The 19,819-nt window shown below is 39.2% G+C and overlaps 1 protein-coding gene across 1 annotated transcript; it reads right to left on the bottom strand.

Annotated features, from left to right (window-relative positions):
* Window positions 1–494: 494 nt before the first annotated feature.
* Window positions 495–11,837, bottom strand: LOC124134502. The gene is made up of 2 exons (XM_046499346.1): window positions 11,693–11,837; window positions 495–863 (listed from the first exon to the last, which is right to left on the bottom strand). Exons 1-2 carry the CDS (start codon window positions 11,788–11,790, stop codon window positions 575–577), a joined length of 387 nt encoding a protein of 128 aa, XP_046355302.1. The 5' UTR covers window positions 11,791–11,837; the 3' UTR covers window positions 495–574.
* Window positions 11,838–19,819: the final 7,982 nt, after the last annotated feature.

The raw sequence follows: 19,819 nt of genomic DNA, 5'->3' as shown, positions 1-19,819 counted from the left end.
CCATTCGTGATCCAAGGTGAAGGTCACTAGTTGACATTGAAGTTAGGTTTGCCCTCTATGTGTCACGTGTCTCGTGTGAATCTCGTGTGAATCTCGTGTTAGTCAGTTTTACGACCAATAAATGGCGACAGATGTGGCAACGTGGGGAACTGAACATGGTTGTGGGGAGTCCGGGTTGGTTTTTGTTTGTTTGTTTTTTGTTTTACGCCGCACTCAGCACTCCTCTAGCTGTATGACTGCGATCTGTAAATAATCAAGTCTGGATCAGACAATCCAGTGATTGACATCATGAGCATCGATCCACGCAATTCGGATACGAAGACATCCATCAAGCAAGTCAGCGAGCCTGACAACCCGACCCCGTCAGTTGCCTCTTACGACAAGCATAGCCGCCTTTTACGGCAAGCATGGGTTGCTGAAGACCTATTCTACCCCGGACCTTCACGGATCATATATTGTAAGCAGATCTACTGTTGAATAATGAGTACAAGATATTTGCAATTTAACTGCTTTTATTTTTCAGGTCTTCAGATACCACATCAGCATCGATTACAGACATTGGAGCTGGGTACACCTAGCCACGATGACAGTTGTTTTTTTTGCCACATACGTAGACGTCTGCCGCCATTCCGGTGTTACACACGCTGGCTTGGTAGGATGCCCGGACCTTTGTACCGGCCGGAAGTCCACCACACCTGTTGTCACACGCCCACTCCTTGACCTTCCGGTCACACTCGGTGCCACATGTGATGAGTTCCCTGGAGCTGCACGGACAGTGGACAAGACAGCGGCTGTGTTGGATGGAGCCAAAGTTTTGAAAGACTTGTCCGTAGTTGTGGTTGTTGACAGCCTTGCAGAAACAACTGAAACAACGAAACAGAAACAATGAAACGATGCAATAACAGAAACAACGGATCAAGAAACGCCGGCAGGTTTGGATGGGGCCAAAGTCTTTGAAGACTTGTCTGTAGTTGTGGTTGTTGACAGCCTTGCAGAAACAACTGAATCGAACAACAGAAACAACTGAAACAACGAACCAACAGAAACAATGTCATAACAGAAACAACGAAACAATGCAACAATAGAAACAACGAACCAAGAAACGCCGGCAGGTTTGGATGGGGCCAAAGTCTTTAAAGACTTGTCTGTAGTTGTGGTTGTTGACAGCCTTGCAGAAATAACTGAATCGAACAACAGAAACAACAGAAACAACGCATCAGCAGAAGCAACGTAACAACAAAAACAACGAATCAACAGAATTATTGAAGCAACAGAAACAACGAATCAATAGAAACAATGTAACAACAGAAACAACGAATCAACAGAAACAACGTAACAACAGAAACAATGTAACAACAGTAACAATGTAACAACAGTAACAATGTAACAACAGTAACAATGTTACAACAGTAACAATGTAACAACAAATAAAACGTAACAACAGAAACAATGTAACAGTAAGAAATGTAACAACAGAAACAACGTCACAACAGAATCAATGTTACAACAGAGCGAACGTAACAACAGAGAAAATGTAACAACAGAACGAACGTAACAACAGAGACAATGTAACAACAGAAACAATGTAACAGCAGAAAGAACGTAACAACAGAAACAATAAGCAATGTAACAACAGAACCAATGTAACAACAGAAACGACGACACAGCCTAAGCAACGAAACAAATAAAACCTGTAAATTACGGGCACTGCAAAGTCAGATGCAACTCTTAGTAAGAGTGTCTCGTGGGAGTGTCATTTTCTTCCATCACATTACAATCAGATCTTGGTGCTCGCTACCACTACACAAAGATCTTAGGAAATCCTGTTACAGGTCACATGAGAACGAACGTTTCAAACGACCAATCAGAGAGTAGCGTAGAAATCGCAAACGTGACAGTCGGAATGTGTTTCATATTCATCCAACCCCAAAAAGGTTAACTCGGGGTATACCGAACGATAGTTACAGGCTGTACGACCGACTCCGTCGAAATCATAGTCCATCTCTCGCATCAATGGGATAAACATTTGAAACGGAAGAGACTTTCCATTGGCAGTCGGCAGTTTGAAGCTAGTATTGTTAAGCCCGAATAAAAGCGGCAAAAGAAAGTATAGGTTGGCAATTTGTAATTTTCCTAAAAACAGCGATAACTAGTGGAAAGTGGGTATTGGGAATATGACTGCCCAGGAACAGTTACCACAAAACACCTCACTCGAACGCGCCACCTTTGACGGCGCTCGTGCGGTGACAACCGTCAGCGGGGTATAACCACACGTGATGAAAGCACACAAAAGAAATGCCACGACTGTCACAGGAGCAGAGAGAGAGAGAGAGAGAGAGAGCCATCGGTATGGCCGAAATGGGGGCAACACAGGTCCAAATTGCCAGAAGGTTTGGTTGTACACCATCGACAGTAGCCAGGCTGATTCAACGGTACAGGCAGACAGGGAGGACACTGGACAGGCCTAGAACCGGACGACCCCGAGTGACAACACCACTGGAAGACGGTCAGAAACGGCTCATTCACCTGCGAAACAGATTCGTAACGGCGACGGCGACGGCGACGGCGACGGCGACGGCAGCAACAGCGTTGGGACATCCCATTAGCCAACGTTCGTACTACGACGACTTCGTGCTGCTGGTAACCGAGCGTATCGTCCTTTCCGAGGAATCGTACTGACTTCTCAACATCGACGCCTGAGACTGCGATGGGCGAGGCGGGTTCGACGCTGGCAAGTGAGAAATTGGCGTCGAGTGCTGTTTAATGATGAAAGTCGGTTTAACTTCAAATAGCGATGGTACCAGGCCCCGGGATCATGAAAGTGATCTTAGCTCAAATTTTGCTAAGCACGAAGTTTTTAAGATTTTGCTTAGCTAAGATTCGGTCTAAGACTGGATCTTGAAAAGGTCTTAGCAAAATCTTGGCTAAGTCTTAGTCTAAGACCGTCGTCATAGGGACGCACGCACGTTATACCGTACTACGGTAATCATTGGATGCCGAGGTAATTTTTCTGACGCACAGTTTCCTAAGATCGGAAAAGTCAAGGTTTTTGCGAGAATTGCGCTCACCCGGCACTGGATGTAGAGATGTAGAATATTAAATTTCCTATCTGAGGGTGTATATTTAACTGTAAATATTAAACAGGTTTGAAATAAAGACACTGCTAAGTTTTGTCCGAGAACTTATTCTGCGTTGAAAAACAGGAAAATTTTCCGCTTTTTAGCGTACACCGATAAAAGTACTGTGCGACATTTTTTTTATTTGGCAGCTTTACCGAAACTGTGAGCGAACAAAATACTGCCTAATATTTGAACGACTTAAATATATATCAAATGGAGTTATATCCGTATGTTTAACGACATAAATTCAATGTAAAAAATAGCCTGCCGTCAATGACGAAATCTGATTTACCTCTGACGTCAAAAGGCGACAGAGAGGTTACACACCTTCAAAGAAAAGGGGCATAACTCAGCTAGCTTAGCACTAGTTTATTGTAACTAAGGTCTCTTGGTGAGAATGAGCTGTCGGTAAGGACAAAATATTTTCGTGGTGTTTTGTTCACGGGGAACCTAACTATTCCAACGCAAATATCGATATTGAAACTGTATACGTTTAGGCATAAAAAAAACTCCACAAGAAATGATGAAATTGTGCTTCATAAAAAATAAGTGATAATGGATGGCTGAATCTAACCCATTAATTAGTCCTTAGATTCTGACATTCTCCTGATTGTGCAAGTGTTATTTGACCAAAGTTGCACCATTATTAATGGAGCACTAACCGTATCATCAATTGTTATGAATTACTAAAAAAATGACACCATTCTGTTTGACGTCATGGCTGCTTTTATGTTTTTGACAACGTCAGATAAAGACGACAGTGGTATTTAGATTAATATATATCTCCCCTTATTTTCGTTCATGGTATGGTGAGGTGAGGTGAAATTGGGTTTAACGTCGCGTCCAAGATTATTGCACTTATATAGCGACGTGCATGCACGTGTATGTGTGTGTGTGGCTGCTTGTACTAGTCCGGACTGATGCCGATTTATAGTGCTAGCTCACTGAGATACCATGCCGCAGTTTAACATGAATACCCCACTCAGACACAGTATACTGACTCCGAGCCGACCAGTCCTTGTTTTAGCCCCTTAATGCCGAGCGCCAGACAGGGTAACAACAAATACAATCTTTTAACGTCTTTTTGTATGACGCGGCCCGGGATCGAACCCTGGACCTTCCGCTCTCCGGGCGGACGCTCTACCACTAGACCGCGGAGGCGGTCGTTCATGGTATGGAAAAAGTCTATGTGTAAAACGGAATTGGGCTCTTGTTCAACACAACATAAAAAGGCTGCGTGTACCATATAAATAATGTCTTGAATAGATAAACAATTCGATAGTTTACAGTGTATCTTAATTGGACAAGACACGCACCTGTTTGGCATCAATTTTACGTAATCAAGTACTCAAAAAATATTTCAAAACAAACAAAATTATATTGAATATTGGACTTATTATGTAATTCATCATCTTGTCTTAGTATTATACAATAAAAGATGCGAAGAAAGCTCTATTGGTATAGAATTATCAGGATAATCGTATAAGTTATATCTTCAGTTTTAGTTATGAAATAAAATGAAACGGCTATTCATGGACACTGTTTATATGAATTTATAATATTGACTATTACACTCCCAAGACATACGTACATGTGACAGTTACAAATACATTTCATTTTGTAATACTTATCCAAATTAAAGAAATATCGTATACGACACTATAAACTTATCAATTTAATATGTAAACATTGTTCAAACAAACAGGATATTATCAAAGGTTCGTATATGTTGTGGTCTATATCTACGTATATCATATTGAACATTGATTAATATCCAAAGTGAAATTAAATGTGTGAAAAAATGTACAAAAGATATGCAAGATCTATATCATGAAACAGTAAATAGCAGGTTACACTGGTCATGTGTACTTTCATTCAAGGACCTTCACCTAAAAGAAATTACCAAATATGTGCAACAATGTTGATGTATGACATCACTACCGGTGACCGAATTTTACAAAATGGCGTGTTCACTGTCAACAGTGAATGGCTTTGTTTACATTTTCAACAAGTGCACTTTTTTCAGTGTTCGTTTTCACACCTCATTTATTTTGCTTCATTATATCTAGACTTTGTATTGCTGACAAAAACCATTTGGCATTTGATTCTAAAATGTATGAAGAATTCAGGGACGTAGGTATCGCAACTGATTTTGAAATATACATGGTGGTATTTGCGTCTCATTACCGGTGTACGTGTAACATGATTTTGTAAACACTATCCAATATGGCTGACATAAAACGACTGAGACACTAAAAGGTGAAAAGCCCCAGTGGAAACAAACTGATCATGAAGGAATATCAAAACTTGAATAATAGGTGGGAGACTTTGGGAGCGTTGAGTGGGGTGTGCCAGTTCAACCCCGATTAAACTAACGATGAAATAAATGGTAGAACGACGAAATCTATATCTTTCAAAGAGCTCCTCGACTTAAGATCAAATTTTGTCTTAGACTTAAGATATTCTCATAGATTGAGCTTCGTGATCCCCGATTTAAGACAAAATTTGGTCTTAAGTCTAAATCTTAAGAGTTAAGACAAAAATATGGTCTTAAGTTAGTTTCATGATCCCGGGCACAGGTCTCCACGAAAAGGGGAGCGTATGCTGCCCCACCAGTTACACCCGTCACAAACACATGCAAAGACAAGTCACCTGTTCACCTGAAAAAACAACACGGGAACACATGGTACAAGTCAAAATAGGAAATTGCATCGGCCATTTTTGTCACCGATGCGTCAAATATTAAATGTCCTCCACAGTTAACTTTACACAAGTTGTGATTTTATTGGATGAAAGGACAGTGGGATTGGGTCACTGGATGTTTACAGGCCGTCAACTGAGTCTGACGAGAGACCGGGTAACTGTCTGGAGTGACACGGGGAAGCAGACTTGTAACAATGAAATATACTCTTCAAAAAAAAGAACGCAAAGCCAGATTTGTGTGAGATAGGAAACTACATTCATATGAGGAACCGTACAATGTATGGTGCCAAAATGTTGTGGAGAGAACACTTGGTGATTGTAGTCATCTCAGTTATCGGAACATAGGAAAAGCCCAAGGTGAAGGTCAGCAACCATCAATAACGCGTATGTCCCCCGTTGAAATGGATAGCAGCCTGACATCTCGTGACCATGGAAGAGACGAGTATGCGAATCACATCCTGGGGAATGGTAGTCCACTCGGCCTGCACCTGCTGCAAGGTCTGGGGTTGTGGTTGATGTTGGCGTAGCCGTCTATCTAACTGATCCCACAGGTGCTCTATCGGGTTCAAATCCGGGGATCTGGAGGTGCAGGAGAGAACATCAAGGTTGTTATTCTGTAGACAGGCTCTTGTGATCCGTGTTGAATGCGTTCGAGCGTTGTCCTGCTAGAATACACCGTTACCGTTGGCTGCAATTGGGAGAACGTTTAGTAGGAGAATTTCGTTGATGTATCAGTGAGGATTGCCCTGGATATGGACCAAACCTGCCCTGCCATGATGAGAAATAGCCGCCCACATCATAATGCTACCCCCAACAAACGTTCTCCCTGACGTCTGTAGAACAGTGCTCTTCCATCCCCTCGACAGAGAAGAAATCTTGATTCGTCGCTGAACAAGACATCTCTCCATCGCAGTTGAGGCCATACCCTGAGTTGACGACACCAATGCAGTCGTTGTAGACGATGTTGTCAGGGAGTCTTGCTCGTAGACCTGCTGCTCTTAAACGGTTTCGTACGATCTGGTCGGAGATTCTGCGCAGTCCGGCTATTTGGGATGCGGTTTAGGTGGCTGTGGTCGTCCTTTCACGTAGGGGGCGCAGTCGGATGTAGCGATCTTGGGCAGAGGTGGTTACTCTTGGTAGTCCCGACCTTGGCCGATCATGCGCTGACCCATGCTGTTGAAACTGATCCCATGGCCTTGTGATGGTGATGGCCTATGACGTTGTTTCTTTGCACTTCTGTCACTGTTCGATTGCCGCAGATGCCAGGTTATTAAAATCCCTGCACTTTATTACCGTTCATGGTGCTGCTGCACGTGCTCCATGGCCCTTTTGTTACTGCACTGGGTGCATTTTTTTCCGAAGCGTACGTGTTGCCCAACAAAGGGTTTGCATGTCCTTGTTGTGATTAATTTGATCCGGAAAATTTGTCACTGACACTACAACAAATTAAATGACTTCATTTTGCAACTTTTGGTCCGATAATTTTGCTTTTATCCGTATTGCGTTTCATTTTTGGGAGGGTATACATGCACGTTAGTGTGCGCTTAATTGAGATTTCTACAAGGTGAAGGGCATTTATTCATTCGCAACATTAACACACAATACACCAAGGTTACCAATCGGACGATGTGTGCGAGATATAGACACAGACAAGTATCGCCATGTTGGAATTGTGGTTTGGTCAAAGAATTGTTGCATAGAAGAAATGCGTACATATAATTTATGTTATATTAGAATTCACTTGATTGAAAAGTGTATAATATTTATGCACTGATTTTTAAAAATTGATCCATTCTTGGAAACCGTCCTGGTCATCATTTCCTTCAGCCAGATTACTGTTAATCTGTATTCTAAACTCATGGGCAAAAGAACGTATAGACTTTTAAATCGATTTTCCCCCAAAAACTTTCAAAGTGAGCAAAATAGTATGTGGCCAAAAGTCACCCAACAGCTGTTCCAGATAAACGTAAAATTGCACATGCTGAATATATATAAAAGGACGATGAACCGTTGCTAAGACATCACATGTAATAAAAAATACCAAATGTACGCCACGGTTAACTGCCAATCAAAAAGAGAGAGTCATAGGTATTGAGCAGATGGAAGCCAACCACACACCCACATTGTAGGAAACCTAAATTTTGTACAAGATACGCTTCAGACAGACTGGCAGGACACAAGGCAGGCCAAGATCGGGCAGACCACGAGTGACAACGCAACAGGAAGATCGGCACTTGCGCAAGTACCATCTGCGCAACACGTTCGTCAACGCGACGGAAACGGCAGCAACGGCTTTAGGACACCGTATTCGTCGACGCACGGTGCTACGACGTCTACGTGACGCAGGTATTAGAGCTCGCCGTTCCTTAAGTTGAATGGCATTGACCCAGGAACTTCGACGTCGGAGACTGCAATGGGCCAGGACAGTAGGACGTTTACATGTCCGTAATTGGCAGAGAGTGCTGTTTCTGAGGAAAGCAGGTTTCAGCTGTTTCACTATGATGGTAAAGCTCGAGTTTACCGTCGTAGGGCGGAACGTTTGGTGGCAGGCTGCATTCATGAAGTCCATCCCTATGGTGGAGGTGGTGTAATGGTTTGGGTGGAATTTGTGGCAACCAACGGACGAGACTTGTCATTATACGTGGCAATCTCAATAGCCAGCGATACAGAGATGATGTTCTTCAACCCGTGGTGCTTCCATGCCTTCTCTAATAGCAACGGGGAATCGGGGAACACCCCTGCTGCATGACAACGCTAGACCACACACTGCAAGGCTCGTCCATGAAGTCTTGAATACGAACAACGTCAACGTTCTTCCGTGGCCAGACCTTTTACCTGACTTGGACCCAATTGAACACTTGTGGGATCATCTGAAGCGTCAGACCCGAAGACGTCCACACCCACCAGGAAACTAACAACAGCTTGCCGACGCTGACTTGAATCGAATCGGATTCACGATTACGTCATCAGGCGTCTAACAACATCAATGAGGCGGCGAGTCTAGGCGTGCATTGGTGCTCACGGTGGTCATACTCGTTACTGAGCGTACAAGGACCCTGGTATCTGTTAAAGAACACAAACTTATCAAAACAGTACCTGGTTGAAGCTGATCATTCCTGTGAACTGTGATCTGCTTACCCTCATGTTCATGTTAACGTCATGTACACGTCACATGTTTTGAGTTTCGCACTGAAATTGTGCATGGACTATCGCATGTGACCCTATTAGCGAATACACCATCATTGAATAACATTCTCTTGTTTGTTTTCATTTTATTGACCATCAAACATGGGGGGTGTATACTTTATTTTGCATACTAGTTTATGTGAAAAGTGCAGAATTAGTGTTGGGTTAAAATTATTGTCTACACTTATCTCAATCACGTGACTACTACTTAAGATAAATCCAGGGACACACGGTTGTGATTCAGCTGGTATTTTAACTCTTAAAAAGAAGTAAGGACTCTCGGAAATAACTTAAAATTTCCTAAATTGGAAGAGATATTTGTTTCTAGAAATAGTTGTATGACAATAATGAAGAAGTTAGGGACACATTACACCCTGTGGTGAAGTATGGCAGTCGATGTTATGACCTCCACCGATTTCGAAAAAGATAGGGATAAGATTGGACGTTCAAAAGAGTTAACGTTTCTTAATCAGTATTGCGCAATACCACCACGATTTGTCAAATATTCGTTCACTCGATGTAGCATTTTGCGTCTCCAATTGGCAATTTGAGTGAGTATGTCCCATTCCTATTGCAGCGCCTGGCCAAGTTCAGCCAACGTGGGTGGCCGGCTATTGACATTGATGCACAAGTGTCCCTATTATGTCCAAGACGTGTTCAATTGGGAAAAGATCTGGGCTCATTGGTGGCCATGATATGGATGTTGTGCTGTTGTGCTGCTGGAATTAACCACTGACTATGAGCACAGGCGTTGTCCTGAAAGACAAAAACGTTGACCCACGCGCCTTGCAAACGGGACAGCAAAGGCTGTCAGTATGTTGTCCTCGATAGTACTGTACAGTGACCCTTCCTTGCACAATATGGAGTGGGGTTCGGTCATGCAGTCATAGTAATGGCACCCAATACCATAACCGATCCACCGTCAAATGTGGTATGAGGATTGAGGTTAACATTTGCTTGACGTGTATTTCGACGTCGCCATACAATCACCGATCCACTGTCAAATCTGGCATGAGGATGGAGGTTGACATTGGCTTGACGTTCATTTCGACGTCGCCATACACGACCATGACTATCAAGGAAGTGCATAGTGAATCGGGACTCGTTAGAAAACAGGACACGTGACAAGCAACGATTACCCCAGTTTCGAAATTGTGAAGATCATCGACGTATGTTTGCAATATGGAAATTGGTAAGGGGTAATTGGTAACACGTCGCCATTGAGCATAGAGATGAGCTGCATGTAAACGATTTCTAATCGTCTGACCTGTAACTCGTACTCCAGTAGTCTGATGAAAGTTTGCAGCAATTTGATTCACCGTTTCAGCTCGATCTTGTAGAGCCTGGTTTCGGATCAATCGATCCTGTACTCTTGTCGTTGATCGGTGACGCCCTGAATTGGGTCGATCGTCAATATTTTGGGTTTATGGATACCTGTTCCATAGTCTGCATATCACAGACTGTGAAACATTGAACGTATTGGCCACTCCACACTGACTTCTGCAAGCCAATAGGCTGTAGATTTTCTGCGTGTTGTAGACACCGCCTCGCTAGTACACACGCAAACAATGAATGAAAATCAAGTACACCACAACTATATGATAAGCAGTATCAATATGATTGACAGATATAAGGGTCCACACAGAATAATCGACCTTCCTTGAAAGTGTCAAAGTCCGGAAAGACAACCTAGACACGTGTATGGAGCTACTGCGTGAGGCACGCCCAAATAATACCATGTGTTTTACAGACATAAACGTTCTTTCATTGGATATTTGTTGTGAACACTTATCTTTGTTCTAATACTTGGTATTAACATTTATATTTTATGATCCGCTACATTTAAAAAAGAGAGTATATATTTGATTATCTTGGCCCTTTAAGATAATTTGAAACTTATTTTCCAAGATTTGTTCACATGAAATGTTCCTTTCACAATCAATCTGATATGCAGTTTTCATATATCATATTGCTGTTGTCAAGTTTTCCCTATGAAAACCCCCCCAAAAATCCATGACGAAAAGGCAATTTTGTATTTCCTAGAGAAATTCAAAGACCCAAATGAAGTGTGTAGAAACAATAATTTCATGTAGTTTCATACATATTGAATATTGGGGGCTTATATGTTTTAAATCCCTCCTGAAGAAACGCTTAAATCTGGCACATTTCCACCACATTTCGAACCTCTGGATGTAAAACAGGACACCCTATAGAGATGTTTATAGATATTAACTATGGAGGTGTGATCATCTCGTGTACAAAAATGCATATGTAAAGGAATTCATGCAATTATTGCATAAGACATAAATTGTTCTCCTACAGCTCCTATCATCTTTGAAAATAAAACTGAAACATGTAGGAGAACAATTCGTATATATTTGTACCTGTGAAGACCCGAGGTATAATAGGTCTACAGCAACCCATGCTTTCCTTAAAAGTCGACTATGCTTGTCAAGAGAGGGGACGAACGGGCTCGGGTGGTCAGGCTCGCTGATTTGGTTGGTGCATGTCATCGTATCCCAATTGCGTGGATCGACGTTCATGATGTCAATCACTGGATTGTCTGGTCCAGACTCGATTATTTACAAACCGCCGTCATATAGCTGGAATATTGCTGCTTGCGGCGTTAAACAAGAAACAGACAAACAAACAATTGAGCACCATTGGTAACTAAGTGAACTTACTTCTTGGTATCGTGTAATCTGAAGAGCCAGCCGCTGGTTGAGGTTGAAAGCGCCAGAAGGAGGACGAGGGTTCTCAGCACGTGCAGACAGGCAGCCATGGCGACTTATTCCAGAGTTCGGCACTGTCTCGGTTCACTCTGTGTGATGTTTTATAGGGATGGACTGGAATATGTTTGATATAAATCAATATGTATGACACCATCATCCTAATGTACTTTCACACAGTGCAAACAGGATCCTGCTAACCCGGTCGTGACAAAAAAAACCTAACCCCACATTAACATGTTGTCCCCTCCTATACAGCTGTTCGTCGTTATGGTTACTGAAAGTGTGCTTCCTCGTTAGTTGGTGATGCATACATTGCACCATATGCACACTTGTTCCGGGTGCATATACAAGGTGAGACCGCGATTTTACGCGTTTCCACGGAGATTTCACTTATTAGGGATGGGCTGATAGCAAGCGAAACATGGACATTTCTTACAGACGTATGTTAAAGTAACAATAATAGTGACTTTTATTTCTCGCCCTTTGGGGGTATATAGATTACTATACAAAGATCCGTCAGATACAATGTGTGTATTTCTAACGAGTTGTAATAATTTAATAACTTACCTGGTTGAGGAAAAGAAATTTGATGTTGAGGCTTTGGCTTTGATTGAAGACAATTCTGATGTTTGGCTTGGGTGATGGATCTTTCCAAGCAGAATAGACTTGTTCCGCACTTCTCGGAACGTGATGTTGAAAAGTTTTTCTTACATTTGAAAAAAGCAGTGTGTATTTCAAAGAGTCACCCTGACCTTCCTCTTCAGTGACTGAAGTAATCTTTGGTTCTGGCACCTCACCCAAAAAGTAAACTTGACTTCAAATTTGGAAATAAAATAATCGAAATAACAGATTGTTGTACATATTTAGGAATGGCTTTAATAACACAGATCTTTTACACAAGCCATTAAATGGTTAAGAGAAAAATCTTTGAAAAGCCTCGTTTGCTTTATTACCCAAATGCAGAAATGTATGTCTCCCAACAGAATGTTTACTGATAGCGTTTGACCACATGGTAGCACTTATAGCAATGTATGGTTGCGAAGTGAGGGGTTTCAGTGACTTCACCCGGTAGAAGGTGTTCATAAAATGTTTCTTAAGTATATACTCCATTTAAGAACACGTACTTCATCATACATGTTGTATGGTGAGACTGGTAGAACCCCTTTATCAATAAGTAATTAGAAGCGAATGGTTGCATTTTGTCACAAAACTTTTATGTACGAATAATAACACTGTAGAAGTAGGCTTAAAGACCAGCTATACAAGATGGCACAACGATCAGACTTTGTTATCAAGAGGAAAACTTGACTCTTGTATCCAACTCGAATTTGGCCTTGAACCCTATATCTATAACAATAACATAAACTTGTTACGAACCAGCAATCACTCTCTACCTGTTGAGAAGGGACGATGGATAGATTTAACCTATGTTGATAGGCTCTGTCCACTTTGCAATACTACTATCAGTGACGAGTTTCACTAATTGTTTGAGTGTACACAATTTGAAACTGACCGTCAGCGCTTTCTTACAGAGTACTATTATGTCAAGCGTAATCACCATAAACTTCAAGAACTATTTTGTACTCCTTAAGCCTCAGTGTTAAGAAATCTGAGCAGATTTGTCTCCTGTATACTTAAAAACTTTAAGTGTATCTCTTATACTCATACTCATGCGAGTGTCATCTATTAACCAAATGACTTTCTGGCTTTAATGTCCATCTACCTCTGTGAGTGGTTAGTTATGGAATGAACTATGTCTATGATAGCTGAATAAACAAAGCACTGTGTATTTCTGAGGGTCACACTGACCTTTCTCCCCGGGGATTGATAGTTGAATAAACAAAGCACTGTGTATTTCTGAGGGTCACACTGACCTTCGTCCCCAGGGATTGATTGTTGAATAAACAAAGCACTGTGTATTTCTGAGGGTCACACTGACCTTCGTCCCCAGGGATTGATTGTTGAATAAACAAAGCACTGTGTATTTCTGAGGGTCACACTGACCTTCGTCCCCAGGGATTGATTGTTGAATAAACAAAGCACTGTGTATTTCTGAGGGTCAAACTGACCTTTCTCCCCAGGGATTGATTGTGGAATAAACAAAGCACTGTGTATTTCTGAGGGTCAAACTGACCTTCGTCCCCAGGGATTGATTGTTGAATAAACAAAGCACTGTGTATTTCTGAGGGTCACACTGACCTTCGTCCCCAGGGATTGATTGTTGAATAAACAAAGCACTGTGTATTTCTGAGGGTCAAACTGACCTTTCTCCCCAGGGATTGATTGTTGAATAAACAAAGCACTGTGTATTTCTGAGGGTCAAACTGACCTTCGTCCCCAGGGATTGATTGTTGAATAAACAAAGCACTGTGTATTTCTGATGGTCACACGGACCTTCGTCCCCAGGGATTGATTGTTGAATAAACAAAGCACTGTGTATTTCTGAGGGTCAAACTGACCTTTCTCCCCAGGGATTGATTGTTGAATAAACAAAGCACTGTGTATTTCTGAGGGTCAAACTGACCTTCGTCCCCAGGGATTGATTGTTGAATAAACAAAGCACTGTGTATTTCTGATGGTCACACTGACCTTTCTCCATAGTTACTGATAGTGGAATAAACTCGTTGATTCTATTTCCCGAATCAACAGATTCTCATGATTTCTCAAAAAAATAATAAAGTTTTGTCTCAACTATCTGCAGTATATCAAGCCTTAAGGAAGGGTAATATATGATTTAAAGAATATTTATTTCCAAGAAAAAAGAATCGGATTGGTGAACAGGTTCAACCTATTTAAACACCTCTCCCTTCAAGGAACAGTTAACAATTAATAAGAGTAAACTATACATAAAATAATAAATTTAGATTGATTGTGCCTACTGTTGCAAATATTATGATGCTCTACAAGTCACACACAAATACACAAATACACGCATACATATATCGGTACGTAAACAACAAGCATATCACACTTACAAACAACTATTTGATCGATGTAATCGTTATGAAGACATATTTGGATTTTAAATCTTTTTGATTTTGCAATGAACAAATGGACAGATTGTACAATAGCAAGGTTAGTATCAGTAGATGTTGTAGCATTTCCATATAATACTGAATCCAAGTCATATCCCTTTATATAGTAGTACATATTGTTCCGAAGATTACAATAGTTGCTACATGAAAAGAAGAAATGTATAAGATCCTTATAATGATTTCCACATGAGCAGGTAGTAGAATCATGAATATGTCTATGATATTTGTGTGCATTTAAATCACTGCATCCTAAACAGAGGCGGCAATGGATAATTTGACAGCAACGGGTACCATAGTCTAAGTTGAAGCTAAAGATTTTAGGATTTTCTGTCGTGGTGATACATTTAGTGAAGTCATTTACAGTATATTTTGACTGAACATTAACCGATAATTCATTCCACATTCGCACTGTTTCGGGTAAAAATGATTTGTGGTAGTTAACTGTTCTAGCATTTACAGTCTGTAGCTGTGAAGAAGTTCATAAATTGTAACGTGAGCCCGCTGAGACATTAGGAGGAACAAGATTACATAGATATTCAGGGGCTAACATGTTAACCATTTTGTAAAATGTTTTTAATTTATGAGATTGCCGTCTTTTGGATAAGGGTGTAAGGTTAGTTTCAGAGTATAGAGACTCGTGGCTGGTACAACGAGTAGCTCCACATATTGTTCTCAGTGCGTCTAATAGTCGAATATTGGTAAAATAAATGATAAATATATATTCTGTAACGTTTTTTTCTGGACAGGCGGTATTTGAAAGTTCTAAAGCAGTTAATCATTGGGCTTACTTTATCTACTACATTATCTATATGATTTGACCAGTAGCCATCTTGCTGTAAAAATAGCCAGTGATGATAAAGACAGTAATATACATCTCTTTGCAGACGATACGTCACTTTATATTATTGTAGATGATCCTAACACAGCAGCGATTAATTTAAATGTTGATCTAGAAAGGATATCCGTATGGGCGAATAAATGGCAAGTAACGTTTAATCCATATAAAACCGAAACCATAATGTTTTCACGAAAAATTAACCCAAGTCCAAAACCTGTTATACGGTCGAGAAAACAACTCGTGTTGCATGTTATAGCATTCGGTTACACTGTGTTAAGAAATAAGAACGTTGTGACACTTTTCATACAATGTATATGTTTTTGAAACCGGGACGTCATCACAGTGCGGCACTGAGCGGTATGCAGGCTGACTGACGTCCAGGTAACATGAAGATTTACAAAGGGTAATATATCATGTCTTACCGAATCGCAATATATCATGTCTTAATGATGGGTAATATATCCTGTCATAACGAAGGGTAATATATCCTGTCATAACGAAGGGTAATATATCATGTCATAGCGAAGGGTAATATATCATGTCTTAATGATGGGTAATATATCATGTCATAACGAAGGGTAATATATCATGTCATAACGAAGGGTAATATATCATGCCCTAATGAAGGGTAATATGTCATGTCTTAAGGGAGGTAAATATATGATGTCTTAACGAAGGGTTATATATTGTTTCTTAATGATGGGTAATATACATCTGTATCATGCCTTTACGAAGGGTAATATATCAAATCTTAACGAAGGGTGATATATCATGTCTTAATGAAGGGTTGTATATCTTGTCTTAACGAAGGGTAATATATCATATCTTAAGAAGGGTAAAATATTATGTCTTAATGAAGGGTAATATAACATGTCTTAACAAAGGGGTAATCATATCATGTCTTAACAAAGGGTAATATATCATGTCTTAACAAAGGGTAATATATCATGTCTTAACGAAGGGTAATATATCATATCTTAAGAAGGGTAAAATATTATGTCTTAATGAAGGGTAATATATCATGTCTTAACAAAGGGGTAGATATATCATGTCTTACCAAAGGGTAATATATCATATGGTAACTCGACCCCCGTTTCTGTCGATGTTACACGAGATACAAACATAATAAAACGATTGAAAACAGCAACATAATTTCTACCATGATGACAGAAATACCCTTTTGCAATTGGGTTAACCGCTTCTGGATACGATGTGCTGTAAAGTTCTATTTCGATTTGTTTTTCTTTTCATTGAAACTGTGGCTTTATGATTGGTTTGCTAAAGTAGTATTTGCCGTGAGTCTGTGCATGGTACATCCTGTGATTGTACAAGATAATTCATAACCAATGTGTATGCATATACATCATCAAATACACATTACTAATCTCATCAGAAAATGGAATATATTATCGTAACAAGAGAGCTCGTATTTCCAACATTCTGCCATGGATATTGGATCTAATCAATATTAGATTTACAAACTATTGATTTACACTGTACTCTCGATTAACGCATGATAATCTATTGCAAGTCTTCAACTCTTATTTTATATGCTATCTGAAATGTCAGCAATGAGTAAACTTTATTTTCTTTCGTTACAATTTGCAATTTTATTCGAAAAGGCTAATAGACAGTCGGTGATTTCCCGCTGCTGTGAATTTTTCGTCTGGACAGGTGCGCGTGATTTGACCTCGCGTGTTGTGACGTGGATGACGTCACATGAAACAGCTGATCTAATGTTGTGGTCGTATAATCGATACTCGTGGTTTCATTTTCCAAATAACAATATTCTTTTTGACTGAACTAGAAAGTATATCTAGTACATCACGATCGGAAAATTTCCACGAGTGAATGAAACCGCTTAAAATTATCACTTGACTAACACTGTTTTCTAATTTTGGTATGTTAAATTGACATGGGCTTTTAATATCTGTTTGAGGGCTTGATATTCCAAGAAATAAATGTGCATTTAGTTGAGTAAGGGAATGGAATATTTCATAGTGAGAATTTAAGCTATCAAAATGGATCCAAAATTAAACAACATAGATTTTTAATATTTTAGCTTCATCTATTAGAATTCAGAATGGTTCAATTGATGACATCAACAGTAAAGTAATTATAGATTTACTCAGAAGATATAGATAGTAGATTTCTGAAAGACAAAATGTTTTCAGTGTTTTCATCGTTTTGATGTTTTATATAGTTTTGTTTCTGTTTTTTCACTCTGCATTATCCAACTAATCAAATACTCCGATCAGTGACACAGTACTAAGTACTCTGTTTTGTATGCTATGTATGAAATAGATTTTTTTTAAAATGAATATTTGTCTCAGAGCAAAATCTTGTAGTTCTTTTTTCAGCATTTTATTTTGTATATCTTCCCTCCAAGTTGTACTTTAGCTAGGCCAAAAGACAAAAGGAAAGACATAATAACTGAAAAACATTTATATGAAAGATTTTGCTGGTTAAATTTTCGAAGTTCAATACCAAGAATACATTTTTCCTTTTCTGACAAATATTTCCATTACTTTCATTGACCTACGATCATTATCTATTTCAAACTTTTCCTTTAGTAGAATGGGATGGAATGGAAAACTACTGGAAATAAACTATCGCGTATGTCCTTAGATGTACATGTTCATACCTTGGTGTAAATATACTTCTAAAGTCGTATTTATGAAACAATATGAAAGACAAAGTTGTATTTCTAACGATGTCATAACGAAGGGTTATATATCATGTCTTAACGAAGGGTGATATATCATGTCTTAATGAAGGGTAATATATCATGTCTTAATGATGGGTAATATATCATGTCTTACCGAATCGTAATATATCATGTCTTATTGAAGGGTAATAAATCATGTCTTAATGAAAGGTAATATATCATGTCATAACGAAGCATAATATGTCATGTCTTAATGAAGGATAATATATCATGTCTTAACGAAGGGTAATATATCATGTCTTAACGAAGGGTAATATATCATGTCTTAATGAAGGGTAATATATCATATCTTAATGAAGGGTAATGTATCATGTCATAACGAAGGGTAATATGTCATGTCTTAATGAGGGGTAATATATCATGTCTTAACGAAGGGTAATATATCATGTCTTAATGAAGGGTAATATATCATATCTTAATGAAGGGTAATGTATCAAGTCATAACGAAGGGTAATATGTCATGTCTTAATGAAGGGTAATATATCATGTCTTAATGAAGGGTTATATATTGTGCCTTAACGAAGGGTAATATATCTGTCTTAATGAAGGGTAATATATATCATGTCTTAATGAAGGGTAATATAACATATCTTAATAAAGGATAATGTATCATGTCATAACGAAGGGTAATATGTCATGTCTTAATGAAGGGTAATATATCATGCCTTAACGAAAAATAATATATCATGTCTTATTGAAGGGTAATATATCATGTCATAACGAAGGGTAATATATCATGTCCTAATGAAGGGTAATATGTCATGTCTTAAGGGAGGTAAATATATGATGTCTTAACGAAGGGTTATATATTTTTTCTTAATGATGGGTAATATACATCTGTATCATGCCTTTACGAAGGGTAATATATCAAATCTTAACGAAGGGTGATATATCATGTCTTAATGAAGGGTTGTATATCTTGTCTTAACGAAGGGTAATATATCATATCTTAAGAAGGGTAAAATATTATGTCTTAATGAAGGGTAATATATCATGTCTTAACCAAGGCGTAAAATATCATGTCTTAATGAAGGGGTAATATATCATATCTTAATGAAGGGTAATATATCATGTCATAACGATGGGTAATAGATCATTTCTTAATGAAGGGTAATATGTCATGTCTTTACGAAGGTTAATATATCATGTCTTAATGAAAGGTCATATATGATGTGCTAACGTAGGGTAATGTATCATGTCTTAATGATGGGTAATATATCATGTCTTAATGAAGGGTAATATTTCATGTCTTAATGAAGGGTAATATATCATGTCATATGAAGGATAATGTATCATGTCTTAATGAAGAGTAATATATGACGTCCTAACGGAGGGTAATATATTGTGTCTTAATGAAGAGTAATATGTTGTGTCTTAACGAAGGGTAATATATCATGCCTTAACGAAGAGCAATATATCATGTCTTAAGGAAGGCGTAAAATATCATCTCTTTATAATTTTATAATTTGAAGTTTACA

This window comes from Haliotis rufescens, unplaced genomic scaffold (genome assembly GCF_023055435.1).
Source record: "Haliotis rufescens isolate VD_foot unplaced genomic scaffold, xgHalRufe1.0.p SCAF_35, whole genome shotgun sequence".
In the NCBI taxonomy this organism is placed as follows: domain Eukaryota; kingdom Metazoa; phylum Mollusca; class Gastropoda; order Lepetellida; family Haliotidae; genus Haliotis; species Haliotis rufescens.
This window is presented reverse-complemented; position numbering and strand designations above follow the sequence as displayed.

What these genes read in the sequence shown, in the direction of transcription:
- LOC124134502 (XM_046499346.1), bottom strand. Translation starts at nt 11,790, where the DNA reads ATGGCTGCCTGTCTGCACGTGCTGAGAACCCTCGTCCTCCTTCTGGCG. An exon ending in AGATTACACGATACCAAGAA is followed by an intron (nt 864 to 11,692) that starts GTAAGTTCACTT and finishes TCGTTGTTTCAG; the next exon opens with TTGTTTCTGCAAGGCTGTCA.